Consider the following 26,289-nt stretch of genomic DNA (forward strand, 5'->3'; position numbering starts at 1 on the left):
TTGATTGCTGCTGCTTAGAGGAACCCATGACTGCAGGTGTTGGAATAGAGTTTGAGGAGTTTGAATATTTGTAAAGCTTTTTAATACACATTGTCTCCTTTTCTGGCAATGGTATGTCTTTCAGTGATCATTTAATCTTCCACTTGTGTAACTAGTAACAGTAAGTTACTAGTAAGTGTTCATGCATGAAAAATCCAAATACATTAATTTCTATACCACTTATTCCAATGCAGGATCACAGGGAAGCTGGAGTCTATCCCAGCAATTAGCAAACAAGAAGCAGAGTAAATTTGCAGGGTCAAAACAGAGAGACAATCATTCATATTCACTCTTTGGGAGAATTTACAGTGGCCAATTAGCCCAACATGCATGTCTTTGCATGGTGGGAGGAAGCCAGAGTACCCAGAGAGAACCCATGCATATACAGGGAGAACATGAAAACTCTACACAGAGTAGCCACTGTTTGAACTCCTCCTCAGCCAAGGTTTGAACCAGTGACCTTCTTGCTGTGAGGCTGCAGTAAAAAAAAAACAGTATTTGAGTAAATGTGTTCATACGTATATCATTTACTGTTGCACAGAAACTTTTAATTGCCCTTGACGGTGTCCCTGTTAAAGAATGTGTTTAAATATTTCTCCTTGCTTTGGTTCCTTCCCCTGAACCAAGCAGCCTAGATGAACTTGAAGATTTGATTGACACTGAGCACTGATCTCAGGTGCTACCACCTACATGCCTCACAGTGCCAGCAAGTTTTTGTGGTCACATAGTGTGCTAGGGAGAGGCCTGTGAGAAATCAGAGTGCTTTGAGTGAAGAGGCATGTGTGGTTATCTTATTACCACATATCAGGAATTTGTCACATGTAACAGAGATGTAAACCAGATTGTAAATCTTCTATTGTCGTTATATGTGTTGTAGCAATCTGTCACTCTTCACTGACATCTCTAGGTAGATGCTGGGTGATGGGTAAACAAGAAGAGAGAGTTATTAGACTAGCAGGTTGAAACTGCAGATTTTGTTTGTTTTCACAGGAACTGACTGTTTCCTGCAAAGCAATTTACTGAGGGACCAGGTCAACTGTCAAACCCTAGAAATATGCTGTAAATGTATCTGACCCTTGGTAACTGCTTTGAGATTTCATGCACCCACAGCAAAGCTGTATTTGATGTTAAATTAACAGTTTTTAGTTTTATAACTTAATTGTTTAAAAGGTACACTTATGTGAAAGCTGAACACTTTTTAATGACAACCTGTGATTTATTTTTTCCTCTCCTTTCTTTTCACAAATGTGTTTACTTTTCTAACTGCCTTTGTGTTGCTGTTGTGTGAGTGTGAGTGAAGGGCTGGCAGTAGTCTGGATTGTACTCTCACTTTCCAGCTCTTTCACTGCCCAACACATAGACCTAACAACGATACCCTCTGTTCTTGTGGTGTTATTTTCCCTCATACACACCTCTCTTTTTCTCTTTTATTCCTCTCAGGCATCAAGAGACCAACAGGAGGCTGAAAAATGTGAGTTTTTGATATTAATTCACTGGCCTGTAATTATTAATAAACATAAAGCATAATTTATTTCAGTTACAGTCCTGACAGTGACAAATAGAATCCCTTAATTTTATAGTGATACAAGTTTTTGTTAATTTTGTAGCCTACAACTACACTTTCTATGGTATACACGTGGAATGCATTTGCTACCCTTTACATGTGTAGCAGTAAATGAGATAAGACATAATATAAAATTTTGCCTTAGCATTGATAGATATTTATTGCTTTTAAATATTCAGGTTAGATGGAAGAAGTTCAATGGTGACAGATTCACTCTGTAAACATTGTGATTACATGATCATGTAATCACATTCAGGATGGTTTAGATGGCCTCCCATCTATACTTTTTATTAATTTATGTTTTTACATAAAGATAAAGATTTATTTCAGCTTTATTCTAAAATGCCCGTGAATACAACATCTCTCATCAAAGCTTCACCACATTATCATCCAACATTTATGTTTTTTCTGGACTCAAAACATAAATGACATGTTGGTTTGAACTCATTTGTAATGAAGCTTTAGCACTGCTGGTGTGGTGATGTTTGTTTGCTGTAGTGCACTATATTTACCTGTTTAGCCTAATGATGCACACACAAGCAGCAGTAGACTTTTCTGGATGAGCCTGGAAACAAGAGCATAGCACTGGGTGATATAAACCTCATTCACTGAAAGCAGGGTTACAACTGTCATAACAATCACTTGCTTTAGTACTGCATCATCACTTAGGGTGAAAGTACAGTGATAGCCTGATCAGTTTAGTTGGTAATAATTAATTCAGATTTATAGGCATATGTATAATAAACCTTTGCCTTTTCCCCTCTACAGGTTTTAATCACTGTTTATTGGCTTGGTAGAAGAGCTCAATGTGACCGTTTCTATGATGGACCTTACCTGAGTTTCAAGGCATTTGAGGGATTATTGGGCACAGCACTCTACAAGGTAAATTCTTTCAAACAAGTAAGTATTATTGGGATCTATGAGTTGTTTTATCTGTGCAGTTGTGAACCAAAGACTTAATTTAAGCATAGACTGAAATCCTATTTTGCATTTCTGCATCCTCCCTGGTATGACGAGAATGTTCTATAGAATGTTTGCGATAGGCCAAGGGGCTGCCGCTTGCTAGCCACTAAAACCAAAGCTACGTTAAGTCATAAATGAACTGATCCCTTGACTCAACTATTTTTGATCTTGTTTACTGCACGGCACACTGTTTGCATAGTTTACATGCGAAAAATAGCTGCTTCTTTTCATTAAATAAGAAGCTCATTTCCTCCCCCTGCCCATGCCAGTGTTGAACTTGGCACTTTGCGTTCACATGGATTTATAGGTGGTGAGCAAGGCCTCTGTAATTCAACCAACAATAGGGATTTTCAGTAACAGCCTTTGGTTGGATTGCAGTTTGCATGTTGAGCCATGCAGTGGCTAAACATTTAAGTGGCACAGTGTTTGGTTTGGTTTAATTCGGGGACCTGCATTGTCTGGCAAGATTTAGAAGATTACAGATTTGAAAATTTTCTTTTTAAAGTGGCTGAAGAGTATTGACTTGTCTTTAACTATTCGGTTTAAAGAGACTGGGGTTTTAAGTGTTTATGTAGAGTGACATTCTTTTCTTACTGTAAGCACAGTCATTAAGGGTGTGGGAATCGTGGCATTATTTGTTTTGGCAGAGATGGCTGAACTGAGAACATAGTTTGGTTAATCCATGCAAACTGTACCATGTAGTCTAGAGTTTCAATTTACTATAGGAATTTTTGTGTACAGTAACTTAGTGTGCAAAAATGATAAGCCAGCAAGCCCATACTTTAAACTACCTAGGAGATCTGACACCCCCCTTAAACATACACACACATAAGTTGGAGATAAATCTGTTTTTAAATGTATAATTGATCATGTGTGTGAAAGGCTCTGCAGGAATCTTCGAGTCAGACAAGCAGCAACGTCAGAGACAGCGGTTTTGGAGATAGTTGGTACCCAGAGCGAGAGGAGCTCTACCATCGTAGAGGAGGAGGAGGCGGCAGCACACACAGAAGAGACGACTCCTTGGACAGCTTAGACTCCTTAGGCTCCCGACCCCACAGCATCTCATCTGACATCACTCTAAAAGGCAACAGCGAGGGTAGGAGGTGTTAACATAATCACCCTTTAAGATATACAGCTCTTACATCACTTTTAAGGCATATTGCTGCCCTTAATTGCCTTCATGGAATTCAGTGTACATGTTTTTTTTTTGTTTTTTTTACTTTTGGCAGCATGTTTTGTGTCATTACAGACTGCTTCTTACACTAAAAAGTAGATGGCCATTTGCTTGTCTAAACCTTTTCATCTTGTGCCTCTGCACAAATATTTATAATCCATTTCATCTGCCTAGAAATTCAATATGAACTGAGGCCAAAAAGTTTACTCCCTTTTGTGAAAACAAATACATATTGCCATCTAGTGGTATGCTTTTGCAACTGAATATTTTTAATGAAAAAATGATCTCAAGAAAACAGAAAATAAATCTATGGTAAATTAATCTGTTGGGGTGTCGCTGTGCTTTTAATAGAGAAAACTGCTGATTAGTAATCCCAGAGCAGTTTTTTTTCTTTTCATTCTGTAACAGACAGCAGTGAGACATTCCACAGCTGTCTACACTAGCTTGTAAATGAGGAAGCCTCCGCTCCTCACCCCTACATCCCTGTTACTTCTCCAAAGTCGCACTAGAGTACACAACACTCCCCTCACTTTTTTTTTCCTTTTTAATATCCTTGTTTAGTTTGTCTTCCTTTCATTTGCCTCCATTGTTCCCGCTCCCACTTTCTTTTGTGTCTTAAACCCGTTTGTTCCTGTTCTCCTTCATGGTCCAGGTTGTTGTAGCGACACAGAGGCAGATTCAGTCTTCAGGATGGCTGAGAACAAGGACACTTTTGGTTACCGCCGGACTGCTGTCATCACACCTAAATCCAGCACGCCGTTTAACCAGTTTCTGCCCACTAAAGACAAGCAGTCAGGCTACGTGCCTGCTCCATTAAGGAAGAAACGGGCTGAACGTAATGAAGACAACCGGCGCAGCTGGGCCAGCATCAGTAGCGTAGAGGATGAAGGCACACTCAACAGGTACCATAATATTGATCTGTTTAATGACTGATTCTTATGTCCTTTAATTATTAAAGAGCTATTCCTCATATTTCTTGCTGAAAAGAAATGTAGTGACGAGGTTCCATAGCTAAAATCCTGGCTTGTGCCGTGTGACATTTACATGCTGGCTTTCTCCTCTCACCACTGTGCTGTCTGAACGGTCCACGGTGTTGTCAATTTTTGCTGTGGGATGACAATGTCAGTAAAACAAGGATTCCCACTGACTCCTATGGCAACATCCAAGTCGCCCAGAGTTCCACTTCAGCAGCTGACCTCCAGTGGGCCCACGATTATGAAAGTGGCAGTGACTCAGATGCAGATCGACCAGATCCCGATCTTGTCCTAGACGATCTGGCAAGCAGACGCTTTCACAGCCCCACACCAGCTCCTCCCACCAACTTTGCTCTGCCCATCAGTCCCCTGGCAAAGGGAAGGCTGCCTGGACCGAAAGCAGGCCCCTGGCCCAAGGTCACTATGTCTCCAAGTGTTCTCCCTCAGGAAAATGTGACCTGCTACAGGTCAGAATACATGAAGCTGCAGTGTGATGTGCCAGTGTGATGAGAGCAACCACAAATGCTTCTCTTATCCTCATTTGCATGGTTAATTATAACCATGAGCAACCCATTTGATCGCAGTGTGCTGCCTCTAACGCTCCTTTAGTTTATTGGTTATTTTTAAAATAATTTTCAAACTTTCAGGTGCAGAGCTCCCATATTTGCTTTCTGGATTATACGCGCTTTGAGGAGGGATTTGAGTTGTCAACATGGCTCCTCAAATGAGCTTTTTACCTTAGAGTTTGCTTTTAAGCTTGCTTTGGTTTGCTAATCCTTGCGTCATTTCATTTGAGGTTGCTGTGCTCCTTTTTGCGTGACTGCTGTGCTCTTCTGCCGCTGAAAAATAATTTTGACACTTGTGGTTGGCTGTCTCTCTTGAGCAGCAAAAGCGGGAAAGTGCCGCCACCCAAGCACGGCTCTGTGAGGGTGGACCACCGCCGAGCTGTGCACACTAACAGCCTGTTCAGGGACATTTATGATGACTCTGAGGATGAGGACGATGAGGTGGGCTATGCTGACCCAGTCCAAGATGATCTCTATGCCCGTAAGATGGGTATCAAGCCCCAGCCTGTGAGCAGCGTGTCGTACGACAAGTTTTTACCTAAATTCTGGACACCTGAAGAAGACGTTCATGTGCAGATGATCAAACAGGGCTCTCAGAGGAGACCCTGGTACAAGAAGATGCAAGGTTTCAGGTGTGTGAGGGCATTTGTAGCATCTGATAAACAGAACCCAAATATATATATTATATCTAACCAAAGTAAACAGATAGTATAACACCAAAGTTTAGATGTATATTTCTGCTCATTCCCTTCTTCCTTCCTTAATCACTTTATCTTATATTCCTCGTACAATTGCATGCCAGTCTAACCTTTTTATACACTTTAAATTTTGGATGCAATGATTCACTGCATTTTCTCCCCCATTTACCTTCATTTCTCTTTTCTTACCACTTCCTCCTTTGTTTTCCCCGTTACCTCTTCTCCTTTCCCTTCGTCCATCCTGTTGTTCTCGGCTGCAGCCGTGAGAGGTCGGGCTCTTCATCAGATGATTCAGAGTGCAACATCAGTCCTTGGCTGTCCTCTGCCCCCTCTCGTTCTGGCCCACCTCCCTCTCACTCCCACACACACGAGGCCTCGGCTCAAGCTACCATTGTTGTTGGGAAAAGGTTGATACAGCTGCATGACTGTGATGATGCAGGATTGTTCAAGCATCAGATTGTGTAGGATAATTCTGACATGCTCCAGCTAGACGTTTTGATGGATTGCTTTCTAATAAACTAATAAAGTATGCTGTCAAGCTTCTGGAGTTGCCCTAACAAGCTTTAAAAAGCAGAGCAAAGTTTGCTTGCCTTAGTTGGAAAAAAAACTGTCAGAATTAAAATTCCTTATTAAATCAGTCTGTCATTGACTAGTTTTTATAACAACTATCATCAGAGTTTTATTCCAGTTAGCTGTAAGTCTTCATTTGATCAACATCTGAATCAAATATCACCACTTTTGGCTGCTTGTTGAATCTTTTCCTCCTTTTCTTGCATCTTCATCTAGTTCACATGCATGCGCTCATCACCTCTCTTTCCTTTTTCTCTCCTTCTGCCTACCCTGCAGTCCACACATTTCCCCACAGCCCCCCAAGATACAGTTCTCTTTATTAGAGACCCCTCCACTGGTATTTGCCCCTGTGGACCCGACATCAGGTCCCAGGCTGGTCAAATGTGAGAGATGGCCACTCCTGGGGCGCCAAGACCCCCGGGAATCAATGGATCCCTTTGATTATGAAAGTATTTGCCCCGATTTGGAGAATGATGACATGTTTACCAGGCGAACCCTGGCATTTAGGTCCAACACAGACCTGGCTATGGTGAAGACTCAGCTGTCTGTTAACCGCCGACACTACACATCTGAGCCACAAATCAATATTGTTACCCAGCAATGTCGTAGCGGAGACACTGAGGAAACTGAGTTTCCCGACATAGAGGAGGACGATGTCGTTTATCGTAAGGAGAAGACTCAGCAGGCTCAGCAGCAACGACCGCTGTCAGGAGCCCCCGACAACTACGCTCCCATGTCCATCCCTGAACCTTGGGCTCTTCCTCCTAAACTTAAAGCCAGACTTCTCTGCCCTCCATGTCCTCTGACTCAAGAAGCAGCACCAGCTAACAAGAACGAAGTTGATGATGAAATGCATCCTAAAACTGATGACATGCTAATTCGAAAGCTTGGAAATTATTCTGATCAGAGTCAGATGTTGCTAAGAGGCCCATCAGCTGCTTACATGACACCCTCTGTGCCTTCCTCCTGTAGCAAAGGGGACCTGCAGAGGTGGCAGGAAATCAGAGAAGCAAGTCAATTAAGATATAAGAAGAAGCTTTTGGTGGAGAGGCTAGCAGCACTGAAGCTGTAGGAGCAGGTTGATGCTAGAGTGCCTGTTAGTTTCTTCTGACTCTGTAGACTTTTTTTTTTTCCTATTTTTGTCCTTTTTTTGTTGTTTCTTTATCATTTCATGCTATTACATGTCTGGCATTTTTGGAGTCCTCACAGTCAGCAATTAAAGTTGACAGTCACTAGCAGGCACTTGCATTCACTGGATCACAGTGTTCAATATAGTCTTTGTCAAAACTATAGTATATTTCATTTATAAAATGGATGGTTTGTACATGCAGTGTGCCCGGATTGTACAATAAACCAACTGCTGATGTGTGTTGCATGATTTGTGAACAAATAAGTATAAACTTTTCTTTGACCAAATGATCTGGTAGATCACGAGAAGACCATACACAAAATGTGTTTGTTTTTTTTCCCTGCAAAACTGAGTTTGCTTATGATTCGAAAAGAAATATTCATGCCAAATAAAGAAAAATCAGCAACATCATTACTTTGCAGTGAATTGCATTGAGTTTTCTTTTTTAAACCCCACCTCACATCTGCAGGAACATGGAATTAACCCAAGTGCAAGTTCAAGTGCTCAGCAAAGGGAGCTTTACACCATCATGTGAAATTCAAACTGCAGCAACAGGAGAGTGTGGAAAGGCTGGAGTCTGGAAAAATGTCCCAACATAACATCCTGAATATTCTGACAGCATTAAGCAGGGAAACTTAATGCTGTCTTGTCTTGTCTTTTGTGCCAACGTCAGAAACTGTAGAAATTCCCCACAGCTCTGAAAAGTAGATGTGACATGTGGACTCCATAGTAACCTGAAAACAGAGTTTTAACATGACCAGACATACAAAAGCTCACACAAAGCAGCCATATAACCTGAGTCAGGTCCATCTGGATGTACTTAAGTCCCATTTGTCATGTTTCCAGTAACATGTTGGTTTCTTCAGAAAGGTGGCATTGTTTAGGGAAAGATGTATGTCTACACACCTCCTCAATCTAAATGTCAGAGTAAGAAAATGTGATGCGGTGGTCTAGGCCTACCACACACACACATACAGACATTTAACTCTGATTTCTTCTACATATTCAGTATGGTGAAAATGAGCAAATTCCTGCTCACAATGGGTTTAAATATAACTGAAGCCCACCAGCTCATGTCGCTAATTGGCCTCAAACTCTTGATCTCAGTACCAAAAACCATCCTGCAGAAATGTGATTTTGTTGTCTGTGGTTCTCTCCGCTTCCCCTAGACAACACCAGACAGAAGAGAGTATCGATGGGTGAGTTGAAAAGGGTTCCCAGGAATGTGGCACGTTTGTATTTGTTCTGGCCTCTTACAGTCGCACCCTGCTGCCTCCTGCTTTTGTGCTGCTGTTCTCACTCTTTAGCGGCTAAATGCTGACACACAACATTGAGTATTGTATGGCTGAGGGCCAAGTTCAGGGTGAGGGGTGAGGTGTGAGCTCTAAAAAGCTACAAAGTGACTGATACAGTAGTAATATGCTGGGTCATGTAACTAAACTGTAGTGTGTCCCAGTGGGAGTTATGACCGAGCAGTGGTCTGAACACTGTTTGCAAGATATAACATGCTAATCTTTACAGGTATGTTTATTTATTTTTTTTAGGTGTAAAGATTTTAGTAGACTCACCTGTTTTGCATGAAGGGGGGAGGACTGTGTTACTAACCCGCTGGGCTTAAATCCCCTTACAGTTGGCATGTTTGACCGGTGTGCTGTGTATGCAAACTAACACTAAAACAAGTTGTGGCATTCGTTTTCAGCATTGGTGTTAAATCCTCTGATGTAGGTTATCTGGAATTAATTTAAGTATTAAATGTGTTTGTTGTTTGAACTTATTTGAAACCATTGTTGGTGCATGTATATCTGCTGTGAATATAACTTTAAAATCTTTTTATCAAGCCTCAGCTAGAGAACATTGCCTCAACCTGCCAACTGAGCTTCTAAATCTTTTAATACTTTATATATATTTCCTGCTTTTTCAACAGGAGTAAATCAACAAGCGATATCCAGATAGACGCTGCAGTTATGAGGCAGATTCGCTATGAAGAGCTCCAAAAGCATCGGGAACAGATCAAGGAGAGTGAAGATAAGTGGCAGGATGTGAGTATATCTCTGTACCACACATTAATGCCCGAGGGCTCTGTCTGACCGCAGAGAAATGTTTGGTTACAGCACACATACAGTAAGGTTGAAGTGAAAGATGAGCACATGATCTGTGAGATGTGTGTGGCAGGTGTTTGGGTGTTGTAGAAGTCTGCAGGGGGAAAACAGAGCTGTTTAGATAGGAAGGCAAACACTGAATGGTGAAGAACTGCCCTCTGGCTATGGACTGTCCTCATTTCCAAATCACTGGTGGCAAGAATCACTCGAAAAATATATTATGTACCATTTTAAACCCAAGTTGTCCATTACGCATGTTCAATAATAGAATAAATTAAATAATAATAAATAAGACGGAATGTTATCCACATATGCATGACCAGTCATGAAGCTTGCCAGTGGTCTGATTGGTGTCATGGTGAAATAATAGTTCTAAAGCAGCATTTAGGTCACACAGTCCCCCATACACAGGGGAAATGAGCCGGGAGGAGCCTAAAGCTCACAAATAGAACACCTTCAAACATAGCCCCTTCTCTTTTTTGCCCTTCTCAACTTCTTTCCCATCAGTTGCATACTTAGCAAACAATCTGGGTTTTACGTTCTGGATTCAAGCAGAATTTTATTTTAAAAGCTGTTATGCGTAAGGTGATTTAAGCTTGCTTTCGCTGCAGGACCTGACCAAATGGAAGAACCGTCGCAGGAGTGTGAATTCTGATATAGTGAAGAAGAAAGAGGAAAGGGAGAAGATAGAACAAATTACATACAGTGGCAACAGGAGGTCCAAAACCTTCAAGGAGATGCAAGAAGAGAGGTGAGGAAAAGCACACTTGATCAGGTACTTAAAATAATGCATGGATGCTGCATTATAGTGTGGTATTGCACACTGAATATGTCTCTCTGTTGTGCACCTTTTTAACTCTCAGAGGGGGATCCTTTGCTAAGGTAATAAAAGAAAAGTGTGTGAGAATTTGTTTTGTGCAGTAATGACATCATCATTTTAGCAGGAGTGCATGAGGAGATTGTATTTTTTTTCTACAGTCTGAAAGTATAATTTAATCATAGCTAAACCCTTTTCTTGCCCCACATCCTTCCTCTCCAACCATCTCCATGCACGTCCCCAAGTCATTTTCATCTGTAATGTTATCCATTACCACCGAGTTTAAACTTTTTTTTTGTCATTTATTCTCTTCCACTGTCTCGTTCTGTCCTATCTCCAGAGAAAATAAAGGAAGGAACAGCATCGGCAGTCGTCTTGGATCTCTGTCTTTCCTGGATGACGACGACGACGTATTTGATAAAGCTGCCATTTCTTCGCGTTCCCGAACCCTCCCTACCAGAAGCTACACTATTGACACTCCACTCTATTCCTCTGAATCACCTGAGCCCTCTCTGAAAACAGAACCCCCAGCAGCTTCTTTATCTACTATTCGGGCTCCTTCCCCTCCCACTTTACAGGAAGACAAAATTGTAGACAGCATCTCCAGCACCACCAGTACCACAGCTACCGACACTCCTACCACCACTCCAGCCAGCCACAGCTCCGATAGCAGCTCCAACTCTCCAGAACCCAGACCTTTACAGAGGAGTCAAGCTGTAGATTACACCAGCACGACCGAGAAAGAGGAGGCCACAGACGGCGTCTCTTCTTCCAGCTCTCTACATAAGGTGCCAGAGCCTAGACACCCATTGTTGGGCACACAAACTGAAGTGGAGGCCACCTCCTCTGGTTCTCTGAACAAACAACAACCGCAGTACAGCTCAATGGAACCCAAGCCTCTTGGGGTGTCTCGGGTTTCTGCCTCCCTCCCCAGAAACTACCAGAGATCGGATAGCGCACGTCTGACCTCAGTTATCGCGCCAAGGCCCTTTGGGACCCAGCCCTCCAGCATCACCTCTCTTCCCAGAGCCTACACAGTGAGTACTAGATGGTTTTACAACTTAACACAAACTACCAGCGCAGCACTAGAGGGCAGGATGAGACTGTATTTGTTTGACAGTGGGAAATCTTTATCAGGCTGGCCAGATAGTTTATTTTTAAGCACATCAGTATTACCCAAGAATCTGATCTGATTACAGTGTAAATAATGAATGAGGTTTGTGTTGTTTTTAACCTAAGTTAACTAGCAGAACTGCTATTTTGAGCCTCCATGAGATTCACAGTTGTTACTTCTCATGAAAAGACTTTGAACCCCTACAACTTAAATAGTGACCAGCTACCAACCTATTTTACTAACTGAAAGGGATTATTTTTGTAATCAAAAGCCTGGCAATAATATTTATTCTACATTATGTTGTAATTAATTATTTGCCATTCTGTACTCATCCCGGAAAGATGGATTACTCCCAAAAACGGGTCAATGGCAATGCTGATGTTTCTAAGAAGACATCGGTGCCAAGCCGGTATCACCCATTCATGACATCCGAGGATGAAGCTCACTCAAGCTCGGCACACAGTAGTGACGAAGAGGACGAGGAGGAGGCGGAGGAGCAGACCACAACAAAGAAAGCCACTTCTACTCAGAGCATCTCATCTGTTCTTCCTCATGTGGAGAAGGAAACTCTTGTCAGTCCCGCTCTAGCCAAAGAAACAAGCCAGGTACTTACCTTTGCAAGTTTTTCATTGTTAGAAATAATAGTGACCATCTGGAGAAACAAAGGTGTAGCAACAGATTAGCCTTTAATCAACAGCCATAAATGATTAATGAAATGCTTTCTTGCCAAAGATGGCCTGCTCATACACATAACATGACACGTTAATATCTCTGTAGCTATAGAAAAGCAGTCTGCATTCATAGACTGGAAACTATTCTCTACTAACCCATGTTGTTTTTGCTGTTTTTAGGAGAACTTCTGTGAGATGCGGATTAGCCTAAACCAGAAGCCCAACAGCAGCAGAGACTTTGGCTTCCAGACAACCTGGGATTCAACAGGAGCTCATGTCACATCCATCCAGCCAGGTAACAGCAAACAATTCAGAAAATATACCTTATATTTTACTAGCAGAGCTTTACTAAACTAATGGCATAATTTTTCAGGTAAAACGGTAGCAACTCTTGAGAAGTCAAAAAAGATCACACATGCAGTGCTGTTTGCTTCTAAAAGTTTTGTGTTCATTGTTACTCTGTTAGGGTTGGAAACCAGAGCTTTAGCTCTGTTATATTTTGCATTTGGTCCCTAAATGTAGTTTGCTGTCAGCAGGTTTTTTTAGTCCATTGCAGTGGTGATGCTAGACCTATGTAGGGCATCTTCTATCTGGGTCATATCTGCTGGGCCTGAGCCTCTTTCTGCTGAGATTCCCCACCAACACCTCACAGTATGGCGCATAGTTTTTCTTTGATATACTGACATCCCGCGGCAATACAGGAACTATTGCTTTGTCAAACCAGCTTTAGACTGTAGTACATTTAACTCTATGTATAGATTATTGTCAAGGTTTCATATAATATTCATTTCATTGATTACAAGCACTACACTCACTGACCATCATTTCTGTAATTAGGACAATGGAACAACATAAAATCTTGCAAAGTAAAGGAAAGAAGCAAAACAGTTGACGACCACGTCTATTGTTCAGTGGAATTCTTACTTGAAAATATTTTTTAACTGAGATTTGAATATCAGCTTGTTATAAAAACTCATGTTTAAGAAACATTGTTCGTTAGAAACTCTGTGAAAGTCGATCATGTCACCGCATGACTAAATTCTATTCTTATCGGCTCTGACCTCTGTGTCTTTCAGGTAGCCCAGCGGAGATGTGCCAGCTTCAGGTGGGGGATGAAGTGCTGACTGTAAACCGACACCAGGTGGCAGAAATGAGCTACACAGAGTGGAAGTCTCACCTGGAAGAGGCCTTGCAGGAAGGCAGTTTGGTCATGGATATACGCCGTCATGGCCAGAACAGTGAGTCACCAATACACCGTCGGTGTGTGAGTGTGTTGTGTGAGAACAAGAAACTGAAAGTGAATGAAACATGCAAGAGCTACATTCCAGGACTGACAGTGTCGCTTAAGCTCTGTGCGTTGCTAAATAGTTTTGACACTTTAAATTGGTCTGTAAACTATTGTTAAGTCATCCATGAATGATCTCATGACAGCTAACTGATGAGAGAGCTGTGAATTTTCTGTTTCTCTCTGGTGAGGGAAGACTGGTGTTATTTTGACCTCTGTGAGATTCTTAATTTCTTCTTTTTTTCCCCAGTGTGAGTTATCATACTCTTTTTTTTCATGCCCTTCATTTTTATTTCCATTAGTTCTTATTTTTCTTTCAGTTGGCTTTTCTGCATCATTAGCGTTTCTCGCTCTCCTGCAGTAGTTTGACTCTTTGAGAACTAACTCTGCTCAGGTTCATTGTTTTAGGAGTCTGCTGTTGTATTCTTACTTGTTCCAACAACACCACTGCCATCTTAGAAAAGTAATAAACCAGCCAGCATAGCTCACTTGAACTAACACAGATTAAAGCCCAGTGGTCATAAGCATGTTAGAAACAGTGTTTTGGGTTTATAAAGGCTTTAATGCAATGCATGGCTGAGGAAGGTGGTTTCTCTGTCACCCCCTGCTGCTCTCTACAATAACTCCATAACAGCATCCCTTATCCCCTTGCTTCATAGTGGTCTGTGTGTTAAATGTGTCAAATGTTGGGGCTCACATATACAGACTACTCTCACAAATACACTTGAACAAAAAATGGTTCAATCTGCAAACACACAATCTATCTTTTGCCATTGCATTCACTGCATGCAGACTGGGACAGAGATCAACCTTCCCTGCCATATAAAAGCCATAAGACCATCAATCTGACCAGTACGGATCATCTGGTGCTTCTAGGTTCCCCTGAGGCAAACAATATCAGCTCCAACCTGGAATTCACTTCAAACATTTCCAAAGAACCGCTACCAACCAAAGAGGCCCCTGCACATCCCCTCAGTGTAAGTGACCTGCAATCGCCTTGACCAACTCCAAATCGATCGATTTTTATTCAGGTATTGTTCACAGCCCAGGGAATCTCTAATGAGTTTACACCCTGCCACGTTTCTCTGCAGGACGTTGCTTCAAACGGAGTTAATGGGGCTTTCAGAGAGAAACCGGTGACCATGAGGAACAAAGGTAAAGAGCAGAGCACACAATCATAAAGGTTATGAAATTGATCTTGATGATTATTTCTGGTCTAAGGTCAAACGCATATCGGTGTAGATGTCAAATTTGTTGACTTAGTTTGAGAGATGTGTGTGTGTTACTACAACAGGCATTTACTTACAAGATAATGTAAGCAGTGTTTACTGTAGACCTGATTTACGATAATGTGTAATATAAAGCGCAATCTCTTCAGGTTAAACTTATTTCCCTCTTCTCTTGTGCCTCACTGTGTCCTGTTTTCCATTTCTCACGTAGAGTCAGAACCAATATCTTTGAAAAACTTAAAACGGAGATCAGAGTTTTTTGAACAAGGTAAAAAGATAAAGAAGTGACTCAAGTGGGATATGGGGGGTTGTTACCATAGAATATGACATGTGTGTATTCTGGTGGCTGGGTTCTCTGTGCTTTCATGTCCCTGAACTAGGAAATAGAGTTTGCATGTTTCCTTATTGGTCTCAGCCCTGTTTTTAATTGATAAGCAAACCTTTATCAATTGATTACAAGCTGAGGGGATTAAAGTGCAATCCACTGAGGAACCTTCTTTTTTTTTATTCCTTCTTTTAATTTTTTTTATTGTTTGGTCCTAAAGCTTAACCCCTGTGCTATGCCCCTTCCCTTCTTCAGGTGGCTCAGGGTCCAGTGTCAGTGCGCTGGCCTTCCTCTGTGGTAAACGAGGTTGAGTGTGCAGTGACCTTCTCACCTTGTCTTTGTAAAGCCTTGGATTGTGATATGCTGTTCAAGCTAATAAACAGATATTTTTCTACAACTTTCATTGACATTGGGAAAAAAACAAACAAAATAAAAGCAGTCATTTATATTCCTAAAGCTGAACAGCATGACACTGCTCCAGCACATCAGCCACAAATGCAAATCTTTTGAATTTGTGTGTTTGTGGTATATTAGGATGATGTCCAAGCTTAACACATGGTTACACCTCACACTTTGCTGTGCTTGAAGTTAAAAGCATTTCTGGCATGCACGTGTTGAAGCGTTTGTTCACCTCTCAGACTGGCTGCTCTGTGCCGTAGCTGCATGCATGTGGCCGCGCTTTCAGCTTGTTTGATCTTGCCATCCTACAATCAGTATATTGATTTTCATGTTCAGATGTATTAAGATGACTGAAAATATCAACGTCAACAAGTTTGTGATCTGGAATTGAGAAAATCAATAAGTTCTAGGGGGTGAAATTTGACCTTATGTTGCATCAGACTAGTTGTAAACATGAATTCCTGTTTTGAAGCTTGTTTTTTTTCGTGTGATTTGATACTTAATTTAAAAAATCAAATTGAATCTTCAATAAATCTGTAAATTCTGTGTTGATGTAGAAAATGGCATCTGGATAAAAATGTAATATGTCACTTTTCTCTGCTTGTGCATGTCACAACGGTTGTCTAAATATCCAAATTCTCTTCTTTTCTAGGAGGATCAGAATCTGCAATGCCAGATGTAAGTAGTGTTGGTGCAATGAGGGTTTTTTTTTTCCCCTTATTTTATCTAATTTCATGTTTGCTTCCGTACCAGAGTGTTATTAGGAAGCCCAGACCAACTATTAACCTCTCACATGGACCGTTTTTTGCAGTTCACATCAGAACCCGGTTCTCTCTTCTTCTTGACTCAATGAAAAGTTCAGAACACTATTTTTCTCATTCTAGTTTTTATTTAAACTTAAGCTGTTTGAATCCAGTAAATAACCCTGAATATCACAAAGGCATATTTCTGATATGTAAGAGGAAAAAAGTCTGCTGTGGTAGAGAAAATAGCGTTTTAAAGGTTAATGCAAACAGTTTCTTTCCTTTGTTGCTTTGCATTTATCCTTATTTCCAGTTACTTCCTGTCTAAAAGGCTGTAACTTCTCAAATTTACTGTGTATTTTTTTCTCTTTTGTTCTTTTTATTTCAACGTCTTGCTTTAGGTTAAACCCATATCAACCAGTCTACCATCTTTCTGTCAACTTGCCTTATTCTTCAGTGTGCTGATTGCGTTATAAAGTGGTATCTCTTATAGTACACAGTTTTTCTAATATGTCCTACAACAATTTAGTCTGGATGAAAGATTTTAAGCCATCCTTTACATAAAGTTACGAAAAGGTACCCCACGAGCTTAACTTGTGGATGCCTATAGGCTCACACTTTCGTTGTTTAATCCCATACACATTTAGTAAGTGAACCAAGATAAACATAGATTGATCTTTGATATTATAAAGACTTAAACACATAAACATTCTGTTCCTAAGGATTTACTTTTTTTGTGAAAAACTAAAACCCTTAGAACTCAAACGCATGAGCTCTTCATCCACATCACAAATACTTATATATTAATAACTAGTGTAATATTTCCTCACCTGCATTTACTGAGGCACGTCTGGCGCTAACTTCATTTTATTCTATGGTTATGCCATGAAAATACAGTCATTTAAATTTTTTTAAAGAAGCTGTCTTGGATTTTTTTTCTTTTTCAGTTAGCTTAGATGAATTCAGTCTAAATTAGAAGAACTAAAAAAAAACACACACACAATAGTCTTAAACAAAACTCAAAGCAAAACCTTTAAATAAAAAAATGTAAATATTTCTGTTCACTGAGTCTGCACTGTTAGGAGGCCCTCTTCATAGGTTTTTAAAACTTTAAATAAAGGAAGCTGGTTTTCTACGTAATAAACAAAAGCTGGGGCCCCACTAGGGACTAGTTTCACTAAGTTTCATTGCTTGGTTTTCTTCTTCTGCTTCAGGAGAGCTTTAAGTTCACTGCTATTTTTCTACAAAATTTGCATTTTGTTTCTGTTTGTGATGGCAAAGCATAATTTCTTTTAATAGTTGTTTTTGTTCTGACTAATTTCAGCTAACAGCTGAATAAAAAAAACTAATTTGGGATTACAGGGAGCATGTAGGAAAGAGAATGTAGTTAACTTGGTCCTTTTTAAGATAAATTGATCATTTTGTTTATTTGGAATTGTAGATTACTTATATAATCTCTGTTCTAAAAGTGTACCAACCTTCTTAGCAGTTTTAAACATTTAGCTTCACTTGAAACTTCTCTTCAGAAGCAAGGAGAGTGTTGGGAACCAGAGGTAATAAACACCAGGTTTTGTAACACCAGACATGTAAGAGTCTTCCTGTCTTCAGATTCCCGTTCCTGCTATCAATCCTTCCAGTCGCTGGTCTTGGGACACAGAAGAAGAGCGAAGACGACAAGAGAAATGGCAAAAGGAACAAGAGCGCCTCCTACAGGTAGTGAATGCATTGTTTTTAGGTTATGAACTAAAACTACTGCTAATACTGTCCATTAAACAGCTTGGCAATACATCAGGTGTAGAGTCACATGATCACAAAACTTAAGGAGGTCGAAAATATTAATAATTTTATTATAACTGACAATTTTCTGTTGGCTTTTTAAAAGTTATGCTAAAGAGTGAAGCCCTTATTTAACATGCAAAGTGTGATCAAAATGGGACTATAATTATTTATAAATGAAGACAACCGAAAAAAATAAACCTGAATAATACATAATGAAGAATTTAGCAACCCTTCAGAGAGGAGGCGTTATAAAGAACTGATGGGCAAGGAAGTCCTCAGTGGGCTCGACTGCTGGTAGCATTCAGACAGCTAAACATATCTGTTGAATATGTCAAGCTTAAATGTAAAAGAATCTGTCAAAACATTTTACTGAAACCTTATTTCTGGATGGAGATCAAAGGTGGCTAAGCAGAGTACTGATGTAGCCGAGAGGGCTTGTTAACTCCCCCGGTCTTGTTCCCTGTTGGATAAACAGCCTGATTTCATGATCTGCCATGGAGGCATCCCACCCTGGCAAACATCCAAAGGTTTTTTAGAATGATTGTGTAACATCTAGGTGAGCTTATAACCCATACCTCCAGCTATTAGATAAAGTACATTTCTAATGTACTTACTAAAGCTTTAAACTTGATCTGAGCAGGGTGTTTTTGTATGTATTATATGTCTGTGTTTTGTTTTTGTTTTTTTTTTTAGAATTAAAAAAATTATTTGAAAGTTTGCATCAAATGGGGATATGAGACAGCCGTTTATTCTTTCCTTCTTTCTCAGGAGAAATACAAACGTGATCAAGAAAAGCTGCAGGAGGAGTGGCTCAAGGCTCAGCAGGAACTGGCCTCAAATGTGGGCCAAGGAGAGGTAACAAAAGCATTTTAATTTGTGCAAATTATGGCATAATACCATATCAGCTGGAGAGTGTTAAAATGTGGCATTTAGGCTGCGACTGACAGCATTAATTGGCTTAAATGTATCTAAAACACTTTGATGGTCAGAAATGCTGTAATTATGCTGTGAATATGTGCCCACATAATTTTATATCAGACTTTTTAAAAAGCAGTCCTATACAGGTGAAGCACTGAGTGAAAGCAACTGGAGAGCATTACCCTTTTATTGACACAAGCACAAGACACATTCCATCTAATAGTTTTGCAACTAAAAACTCTCCATTGTTTTATCTTTTGAAACATTTTCTGGTTTGTCAAGTCGGGGGTGTAAGGAGTTTCTCAACTACTGTTGCAGTTCCTCCTGGATGTCAATAAAGATCACGTTTTTAAATGCCATCATGCATTTTAAATGCTTCCTCTTTTCTGTTCTCCCTTCTCTCCGTCAGCCTGGGAGTCTAGAAGTGAACAGCCACAGCATCAGCCCATACTCTCCCCTATCTTCTTCCCAACAGCCCACACCTCCTCTGTGGGAAGAGGAAGAGAGAAAGAGGAAGGAGGAGTTGGAGCGCCAAAGGCAGGAGGAGGAGAGGAGGAAAAGAGAAGTGGAAGAGCGAGAGCTGCAATGTCTGCGGGAGGAGAGGAAGAGGAGAGAGATGCAGGAGGAGGAGGAGAGGAAAAGGAGAGAGATGCAGGAGGAGGAGGCGCGGCGGAAGAGAGAGATACAGGAGGAGGAGGCCAGGAGGAGGAAAGAGATGCAGGAGGAGGAGGAAAGGAAGAGAAAGGAGGAAGAGGAGGAGAGGAAAAGAAGGGAGGAGGAGGAGGAGAGATGGCAAAGGAGAAGAGAGGAGGAGAGGGAGGAGGAGAGGAGACGACAAGAGGCTGTAGAGCAGCAGCTCAGAGAGAGAGCCTCCGAGCAGCAGCAGTGGTCAGTAGAGCAGCTGCTCCTCCTGTTCTGTCCTAAACTCTCATCTTCTCATGTATTCCATGTCTTCTCATCAGCTGATAACACATTTAACCTGCTTTATTGTTTATGCATTAACATGACTGCAACTAATATGTTTGTGTGTGCGTTATCCTGCTGCTGTAACCATCATCCCTCCTGCTTGCACACTGCTTTCTACTAAAGGACTGGTGGCTTCCATGGCTTTGCTACTGTCAAGCCTTCTCTGTTCTTTACAGACAGGTCAGTACAGCTGTCCCTGTGTGTTTGTCAAACTACATTTCCTACCAGAGTTCTTTCTGTCACCTAATATTTATTACTTTTAGGCTACTTGCATCACGTACAGTCTTGCTACACATTTGCCTCATAATTTACTAACATCAATGCTTAGCTGGTTATAACTTAAGTATAACAAAATGACTATTTCAAAGTTCAAAGTTCAAAGTTCTTTATTTGCCATTTGTACATAAAACCAGAAAGTCAAGGTACATTGGAATTCTTGTGCAGGGCTCTATCAGAGTCACAGTTTTAAGTAGTAGGAGAGAAAAGATGAATCAAGAATAAGAATAAATGAACACTGTACACATTAGAAAATAAACTATAGCAAAAAATGTATAAATATAAAAAAATATATATATAAAAATAAAAAATATAGTGTGTAGCCATACTATTATACACTGTACAGCGCTGTACAAGAGCAAAAGGTATTGTGAGATAGAGGAGTGGGTAGGGGGAGAGGGAGAATATTGCACATGAGAGGTAGAATAAATAGTAAACAAGATTTCAACAGCTTTAACACCTTCTGTGGGCACCCAAAGGTAGAGGCAACTGTGTATATAGATTTTCTTAACACAGCATGTTGCAAATCTGTCAAACTTCTATGTTTATTTAAAAGTAGTGCAAACAAAGCATGTCAACTAATGAGGAATATGAGAATATTTTTTTTGTTAATGTATTTAAAAGTAGGGAAACTGTACATAAAAGGAGGAACACTTTTCCATTATTTAATACATGTTAAACAAATAAGTTTAAAAAAGATGGAAGAGTATTTCAGAGAGGCTGTCCTCCAGGAATAAAGATTGGAAAGAGTTAACCGCTCTGTGGAAGACAAATAGCTCAACAAGAAGTCTGCTTCTCAGCATAAAGCTGGAGGGTTTGTGTAATTCCATTATCACAGTCCCTAGTTTTATTAATTCAGATCATCTGTAACAATGGTGAAGAGGAAGCATAGTAAACAGTTTGTCAGTGTAACCACAATTGCAAGTTCAAAACTACCTCTCAAAAATAAAAACACACATTAAGAAGATCCACCCCCCACCCCACATGGCAACAGCAGCAGACTCCCAGGAGGAGAACAGGCGGCACTACAGTCTGAGATATTCACCCAGCTTCCAACCTTCTCAGATGCCAATCTGATAGAACGCAAGCTCATTCCACAAACACTCCTTGCAGTATCTATTACTAAAGTGTTAGTACTAGAACCTACTTAATAATTTAGCAGATCATTAAATGCTCTTAGGAGAAGTGGAAAATTATCCCTTGAGCTCATTCCTTAATATTTAAAGTTTTTTTCCTGGAAATACAAACTTTTAAATCCCATTTGGACTATCTATCATGGGTAGCTTCCCCACCAGTTCAAGTGCCATTAATGTTTAGGTGCAGAGGAAATCCAGTATTAAGCAGGAATGGGAAAACATTTGACTTTTAAGACAACAAGAATTAGTTTCATGGTTCATAAATTCTTACAAAATGTGCAAAAAAAGATGTGATGCAACACAGTAGTAAATCCATTATCCCTATCTCAACTTCTTTGAAAAATGATGGTGATAGGATATAAAATTAAAAATAAAAATTTAAAAAGTGACATAAAAATAAAGTCAGATCACTTGAAAAAAAAGTGATTGCCCTAAAAATGGCAAATTATAAATATTTGTCAACATCATAATGAAGAAGTTTCTCCTAAATTAAAACCATTGTAGGTGTTTTGTGACATTTGATTAATTTATTCCTGGTCTTTTGTTTTTACAGGACAAAATCCAAGTCAACTCCTCAGCTTGACGAAGACAACGAATCTCAGACGAGAGGTCAGTTTTCTTGACTAGTTTACACTGGTTATTATTGAATAACCCCACATAGGCGATGTTGCACACAATATGCATGTGGACTGTATCCTGCCATAGGTGCACATATGCAGCCAAAGGGCAAAACCCCGTGGCTGCTGGAAGAGCAGCTAAGGATCGCACGTGAACAACGGGCCCAGATTAAAAGGCCTTCGTCGGAGTTGCAGCTGAAACAGAAAAACAGCCTCAATGTCATGATATACAGAGAAGAAGAGATAGGTGGGGTTCGCCCCTTAAGTCTCTGTTTTGATCTGGATATGATTCCCGCACCCTTTATGATCAATCTGAGAAATTTTACTAAAACATTTGTTTCACTTGCAGCTGAACAGCTAAATAGTGAACCAACTAATTAATAGTTATTGAAATTTGATTTCTTTCAGATCACTTCACTCTGTTCTCTATCATGTAAAATCTTAGTTTGTCTGATCAAGCCAGACTGGGGAAATACTATTTCTTCATCCTGATCTTACACTATTTAATTCATTTCCCCCATTTTCTCCACCCATTACCAGTCAGGATCTGTTTTTTTAAACTGCCACAAAACTTTCATTTTATCAAACATCACTTTTTTGATTTTTCTTCTTCCTGGATGCAGAGACAGGAAGCGGAATAGCTGAGAAGAGAGGTCAGCAGTCAGTGTCGCAGTCTGAAGTGGACCGTCAGCAGATTCTGAATGAGATGAAGAAGAAGACTCCGCTGCTAACAGACAGCAGCTGGATCCGTCAGCGCTCCTCCAGCACTGCCACCAACAAGGAAAGTGACATGCCACCCATGCGCAGGTAAAGAAAACAACCTCCTCAGTTAGTACTTGGCTTTTTCCACTTACTAATATCCTGTTAAGCTGTTTGCAGAAGCAAAGACATTTAATAGTCTGGCTATCACACTGATACTGCTTTATTATTTCTGATTGGCTCATTAGTAAATATTTGACCATAAAAACAGTTGGTAGCCAGATGGTTTTATTGCCTCAACTAACACGCTAACATGGGTGTGGCATGGGTTGGCTTTGCAGAGGTGAGTCTCTTGACAACTTGGACTCCTCCTACAACTCTCGGCGCTTCTCATGGACACCCAGAAGTGGCTCTGTTGTCCCAAACTATTCACGACCCCCGTCTAGCCTCTCTAGCAGCACTTCCTTTTTCGTCAGTGGGTCAGGGGCTCAGCGGCCTATCTCCTCCACTTTACCTTCATCATATTCCATGGGCTCCCTTCGAGGTGGGGCAGGAACCCACTCGTCCATTTGGTCCCGACAGTCACATTCACCTTCCCTATCTTCTTCATCACCCACCACTTCTCCAGAGCCCCCACCTGAGCTGCGGAGCAGGTAAATCTAACAGTGCTGCTTTGCTTCGAGTTCTTAATTTGCAACTTCTAACTTGCTGCTGGTATACTGGGTTTTTACACTATCTCAACATAGGAAGTGGTTGCAAAGGACACCTTGCATTTTTCTCTCATTATGTTTAAAAATGTTCTAAATGTTTTGCACTTAATGTTATTTTTGACAGACATGATAGTACATTGTAATTAAGACACTGTTTTGAGAAACATTTTTTAGGTGACTTTCCAGCTAAGGGAACCTAAGGTGGCAAGTATTTGGCCCATGCATTTACTGAAAAATTGCCTTCCAGTGTATACCAGTTTGGCTGTGTTTTTAGTGTGTGTGCATTCATTCACACATGCGTCGTGTATGTGTGCTTGGCTCTAAAAATCATAGCTGTACATTCTGCAATCCAGGTCAGTGAGTGGCAAGAAAATCTGTACGTTCTGTGACACCCCGCTAGGAAAAGGAGCGGCCATGATCATCGAGTCCCTCGGGCTCTGTTATCATTTGGGCTGTTTTAAGGTGAGATCTGCGCTTCTGTCCGTACTGGAGAAAACAGGAAGCGCATCTTGGCTGATCTTCCCGAGACTAACATAATCACTCCAAACTTTTTTCTTGTTCTACTAACATAGGTGTATATAAAAGGTCCTGATTATTTCACAGCTGTGCCAAAATCTACAAATCAAACTAATCACTTTGTTTTCTTGTAATAAATTGACTTATTTTTGTTTTTTTTCCTTCAGGGAACTTTGCTCTTTATTTGGTGTCCTGCATCTGAATGTTAGTCTTTTCTGACAATCTTTACCTTTTAACTTCAATTTCTTTCTTTCTGTACACAAAATGAAGGCCTTTGTCTTGTCTGTCCTCTTAACTTCTCCGGTGGTCAGTTTAATTTAGCTTTATTCAAACAAGTGGCTTTTTAACTCGTCCCTTATTTTTTTAACTCATACAGTGTATTGACTGCAAGTCCAGCCTCGGAGGATCAGAAGCCGGAGCCGAAGTCAGAATACGAAACAAACAGCTCTATTGTAACTCTTGCTACATGCGATTCAAAAGTGAGTAACTCATCCATCTTATCCAGCTCTGAGGACATGTTTTGTTTCTCATTTAGCTCAATTGTTCTGTTTATTGTCTTTTAGCTGCCCAGCCAACAGTTATGTGATGTGACTGTGCTCCAGCAGATTGATGAGGAGACCACTTGTGACAACAACCCATGAACTTTAAAGTTAAGATTGAAGCCATTGCAAATTACAGGGACGCTTGGTTTGAACTCACTTCAGGAACCCCAGGTCACTCCCTGGTGAGGATCATATTTGTTTTCTCTGTGTGTGATTTAAGAGGGTAAGATTTCAAAGAAGTCATCTACTTGTATGTTTATATTGTATTAAATACTACAGCTGTAAAATTGTGTAAGGGGTTTGCATGCACAAGAATTTTTAAATGTTTTGACAACGAAACTAGTCAAGCAAGAAATTGTCTGCAAGATGTTCTTCTGACCTTAACTTAGATTTTAGAGCTATTAAGAGACAACCCTGCAGTATCATACTTCTTTTTGCTGAGTTTTGTGGTATTAATGTGTTTCAAAGAGTGTATTCTTTTCATGTATGTGCCTTTGCATTTGTAACAGGGGGAGGTAATTACAATAGTTAAAACTTTCTGTAACATATTTAAAAAGAAAACATTTGCTTTGGCAGCACTTCCTATGTTAAGACTATACATTATACTGAATGAAATTGAAGCAAAGAGTAACGTTGTAAATAAATCACTAAATGCTTGTCTTGTGTGTTTTTGTTTTTGTTTTCCCCAGCATTGACAGTGCATCAGTCTGTGTCATGATATATTCCAGCATATGATGCAAAGGTTTATCTGCCTCTGTAATCAGAAATCATTATAGTCATCTTTCTCTGTCTGTCAGTCTCATTCTCTGTTTCTCTGTAGTGCCTCAGTCATAATGAAAGGAATTTCAATGAGCCTTTGTGCTAAGGTTCAGAGGACCTGCCTGCTCTGAGTTCTCCAAAGCCAATTTGTCATGCATATTTTATTTTGTGTGCCTGCATTACATTTGATTACACTTTGATAGGCTGTTTTCTAAATGTGTTCTGTCATTCTAGCCATTTCACAAACTCAAATCTGCATAACTATTGATTGAATATTCCTCCTTAGGAGGCGTCTTTGATTGTTCAGTTTATGGCTACCAGTTACATTTAAACTGTAAGGGAGAGTTTGTCCTTATTTCCCCTATGGAAATAAGGACAATTCATGCAATATACTCTGTGGAAATAGACTCAAGCAACCTCAACCTCAGTATTCTTGAGGTTAAGCAGAAACGGCCTTTTCAGGCAGGCATATCAAATTTTCAAATTCCTTTTTTAGATATTTCTCTGCACTCTTGTGGCTTAGAGATTTTTATTCGAATGCTCCAAAAAAAAAAAAAAAAAAAACTACTAGAATGATGCCAAACACAGTCAAGCGGCTGGAAAATTTAAAGCTACCAGATTTAATATCCTTTTTTTTTAACCTCCAAAGCCAAGGCCACAACCAACCTAATCCAGTAGGGTGGAGAATCCAATAGCTTGTGCTGGGATGCACAAAAAATGGGGCACTTGACTACTCAGGAGAATAGGATGGCACATGGAAAGAGCTTAGAAAGACCTGCTCCCTCTAAAAAAAAAGTAATTCCTTACTCTAGTAACTCACTGTTTGCCTCTTTTTCATGTTCTCCCACTGGGGGGGTGTATTCACACTTTTGGGATTTTCTGGCAGAACACTTGCATGTGATTTTTTTTTTTTTTTTTTTTTAACCTGCTCTGAGCACATGAGTGAGTTCAATAATCCCACTCCATTCAACACCAGAGTCCTATTTGAGCACTTTTTATTTTTTTTAGTGCA

At 40.3% G+C, this 26,289-nt stretch overlaps 2 protein-coding genes across 12 annotated transcripts in view; both read left to right on the top strand.

Moving 5' to 3' along the window:
• The window catches only part of lmo7a (LIM domain 7a), a 51,745-nt gene extending 26,570 nt beyond the window's left edge, over positions 1 to 25,175 (top strand). For 2 of the 11 annotated variants that reach the window (XM_042000874.1, XM_042000875.1), the window contains 26 exons: positions 1,480 to 1,510; positions 2,372 to 2,485; positions 3,449 to 3,662; positions 4,393 to 4,642; positions 8,847 to 8,876; positions 9,602 to 9,716; positions 10,388 to 10,527; positions 10,934 to 11,630; positions 12,049 to 12,312; positions 12,559 to 12,673; positions 13,455 to 13,616; positions 14,456 to 14,640; positions 14,755 to 14,818; positions 15,104 to 15,160; positions 16,269 to 16,294; positions 17,968 to 18,072; positions 18,907 to 18,993; positions 19,466 to 19,944; positions 20,146 to 20,202; positions 21,988 to 22,043; positions 22,140 to 22,298; positions 22,675 to 22,858; positions 23,092 to 23,403; positions 23,814 to 23,922; positions 24,353 to 24,455; positions 24,540 to 25,175. In XM_042000874.1, coding sequence (XP_041856808.1) covers positions 1,480 to 1,510; positions 2,372 to 2,485; positions 3,449 to 3,662; positions 4,393 to 4,642; positions 8,847 to 8,876; positions 9,602 to 9,716; positions 10,388 to 10,527; positions 10,934 to 11,630; positions 12,049 to 12,312; positions 12,559 to 12,673; positions 13,455 to 13,616; positions 14,456 to 14,640; positions 14,755 to 14,818; positions 15,104 to 15,160; positions 16,269 to 16,294; positions 17,968 to 18,072; positions 18,907 to 18,993; positions 19,466 to 19,944; positions 20,146 to 20,202; positions 21,988 to 22,043; positions 22,140 to 22,298; positions 22,675 to 22,858; positions 23,092 to 23,403; positions 23,814 to 23,922; positions 24,353 to 24,455; positions 24,540 to 24,562 — 4,138 coding nt within the window. In that variant the 3' untranslated portion in view covers positions 24,563 to 25,175. The remainder of the gene's footprint in view (positions 1 to 1,479; positions 1,511 to 2,371; positions 2,486 to 3,448; positions 3,663 to 4,392; positions 4,643 to 8,846; positions 8,877 to 9,601; positions 9,717 to 10,387; positions 10,528 to 10,933; positions 11,631 to 12,048; positions 12,313 to 12,558; positions 12,674 to 13,454; positions 13,617 to 14,455; positions 14,641 to 14,754; positions 14,819 to 15,103; positions 15,161 to 16,268; positions 16,295 to 17,967; positions 18,073 to 18,906; positions 18,994 to 19,465; positions 19,945 to 20,145; positions 20,203 to 21,987; positions 22,044 to 22,139; positions 22,299 to 22,674; positions 22,859 to 23,091; positions 23,404 to 23,813; positions 23,923 to 24,352; positions 24,456 to 24,539) is intronic. The other 9 variants (XM_042000881.1, XM_042000884.1, XM_042000877.1 and 6 more) reach the window with 9 other exon arrangements.
• On the top strand, positions 4,654 to 8,088 carry LOC121649809 (LIM domain only protein 7-like). Its single transcript, XM_042000886.1, has 4 exons — positions 4,654 to 5,181; positions 5,601 to 5,912; positions 6,239 to 6,439; positions 6,825 to 8,088. Exons 1-4 carry the CDS (start codon positions 5,138 to 5,140, stop codon positions 7,618 to 7,620), a joined length of 1,353 nt encoding a protein of 450 aa, XP_041856820.1. The 5' UTR covers positions 4,654 to 5,137; the 3' UTR covers positions 7,621 to 8,088.
• Positions 25,176 to 26,289: the final 1,114 nt, after the last annotated feature.

This window comes from Melanotaenia boesemani, chromosome 12 (assembly GCF_017639745.1).
Source record: "Melanotaenia boesemani isolate fMelBoe1 chromosome 12, fMelBoe1.pri, whole genome shotgun sequence".
NCBI lineage: Eukaryota > Metazoa > Chordata > Actinopteri > Atheriniformes > Melanotaeniidae > Melanotaenia > Melanotaenia boesemani.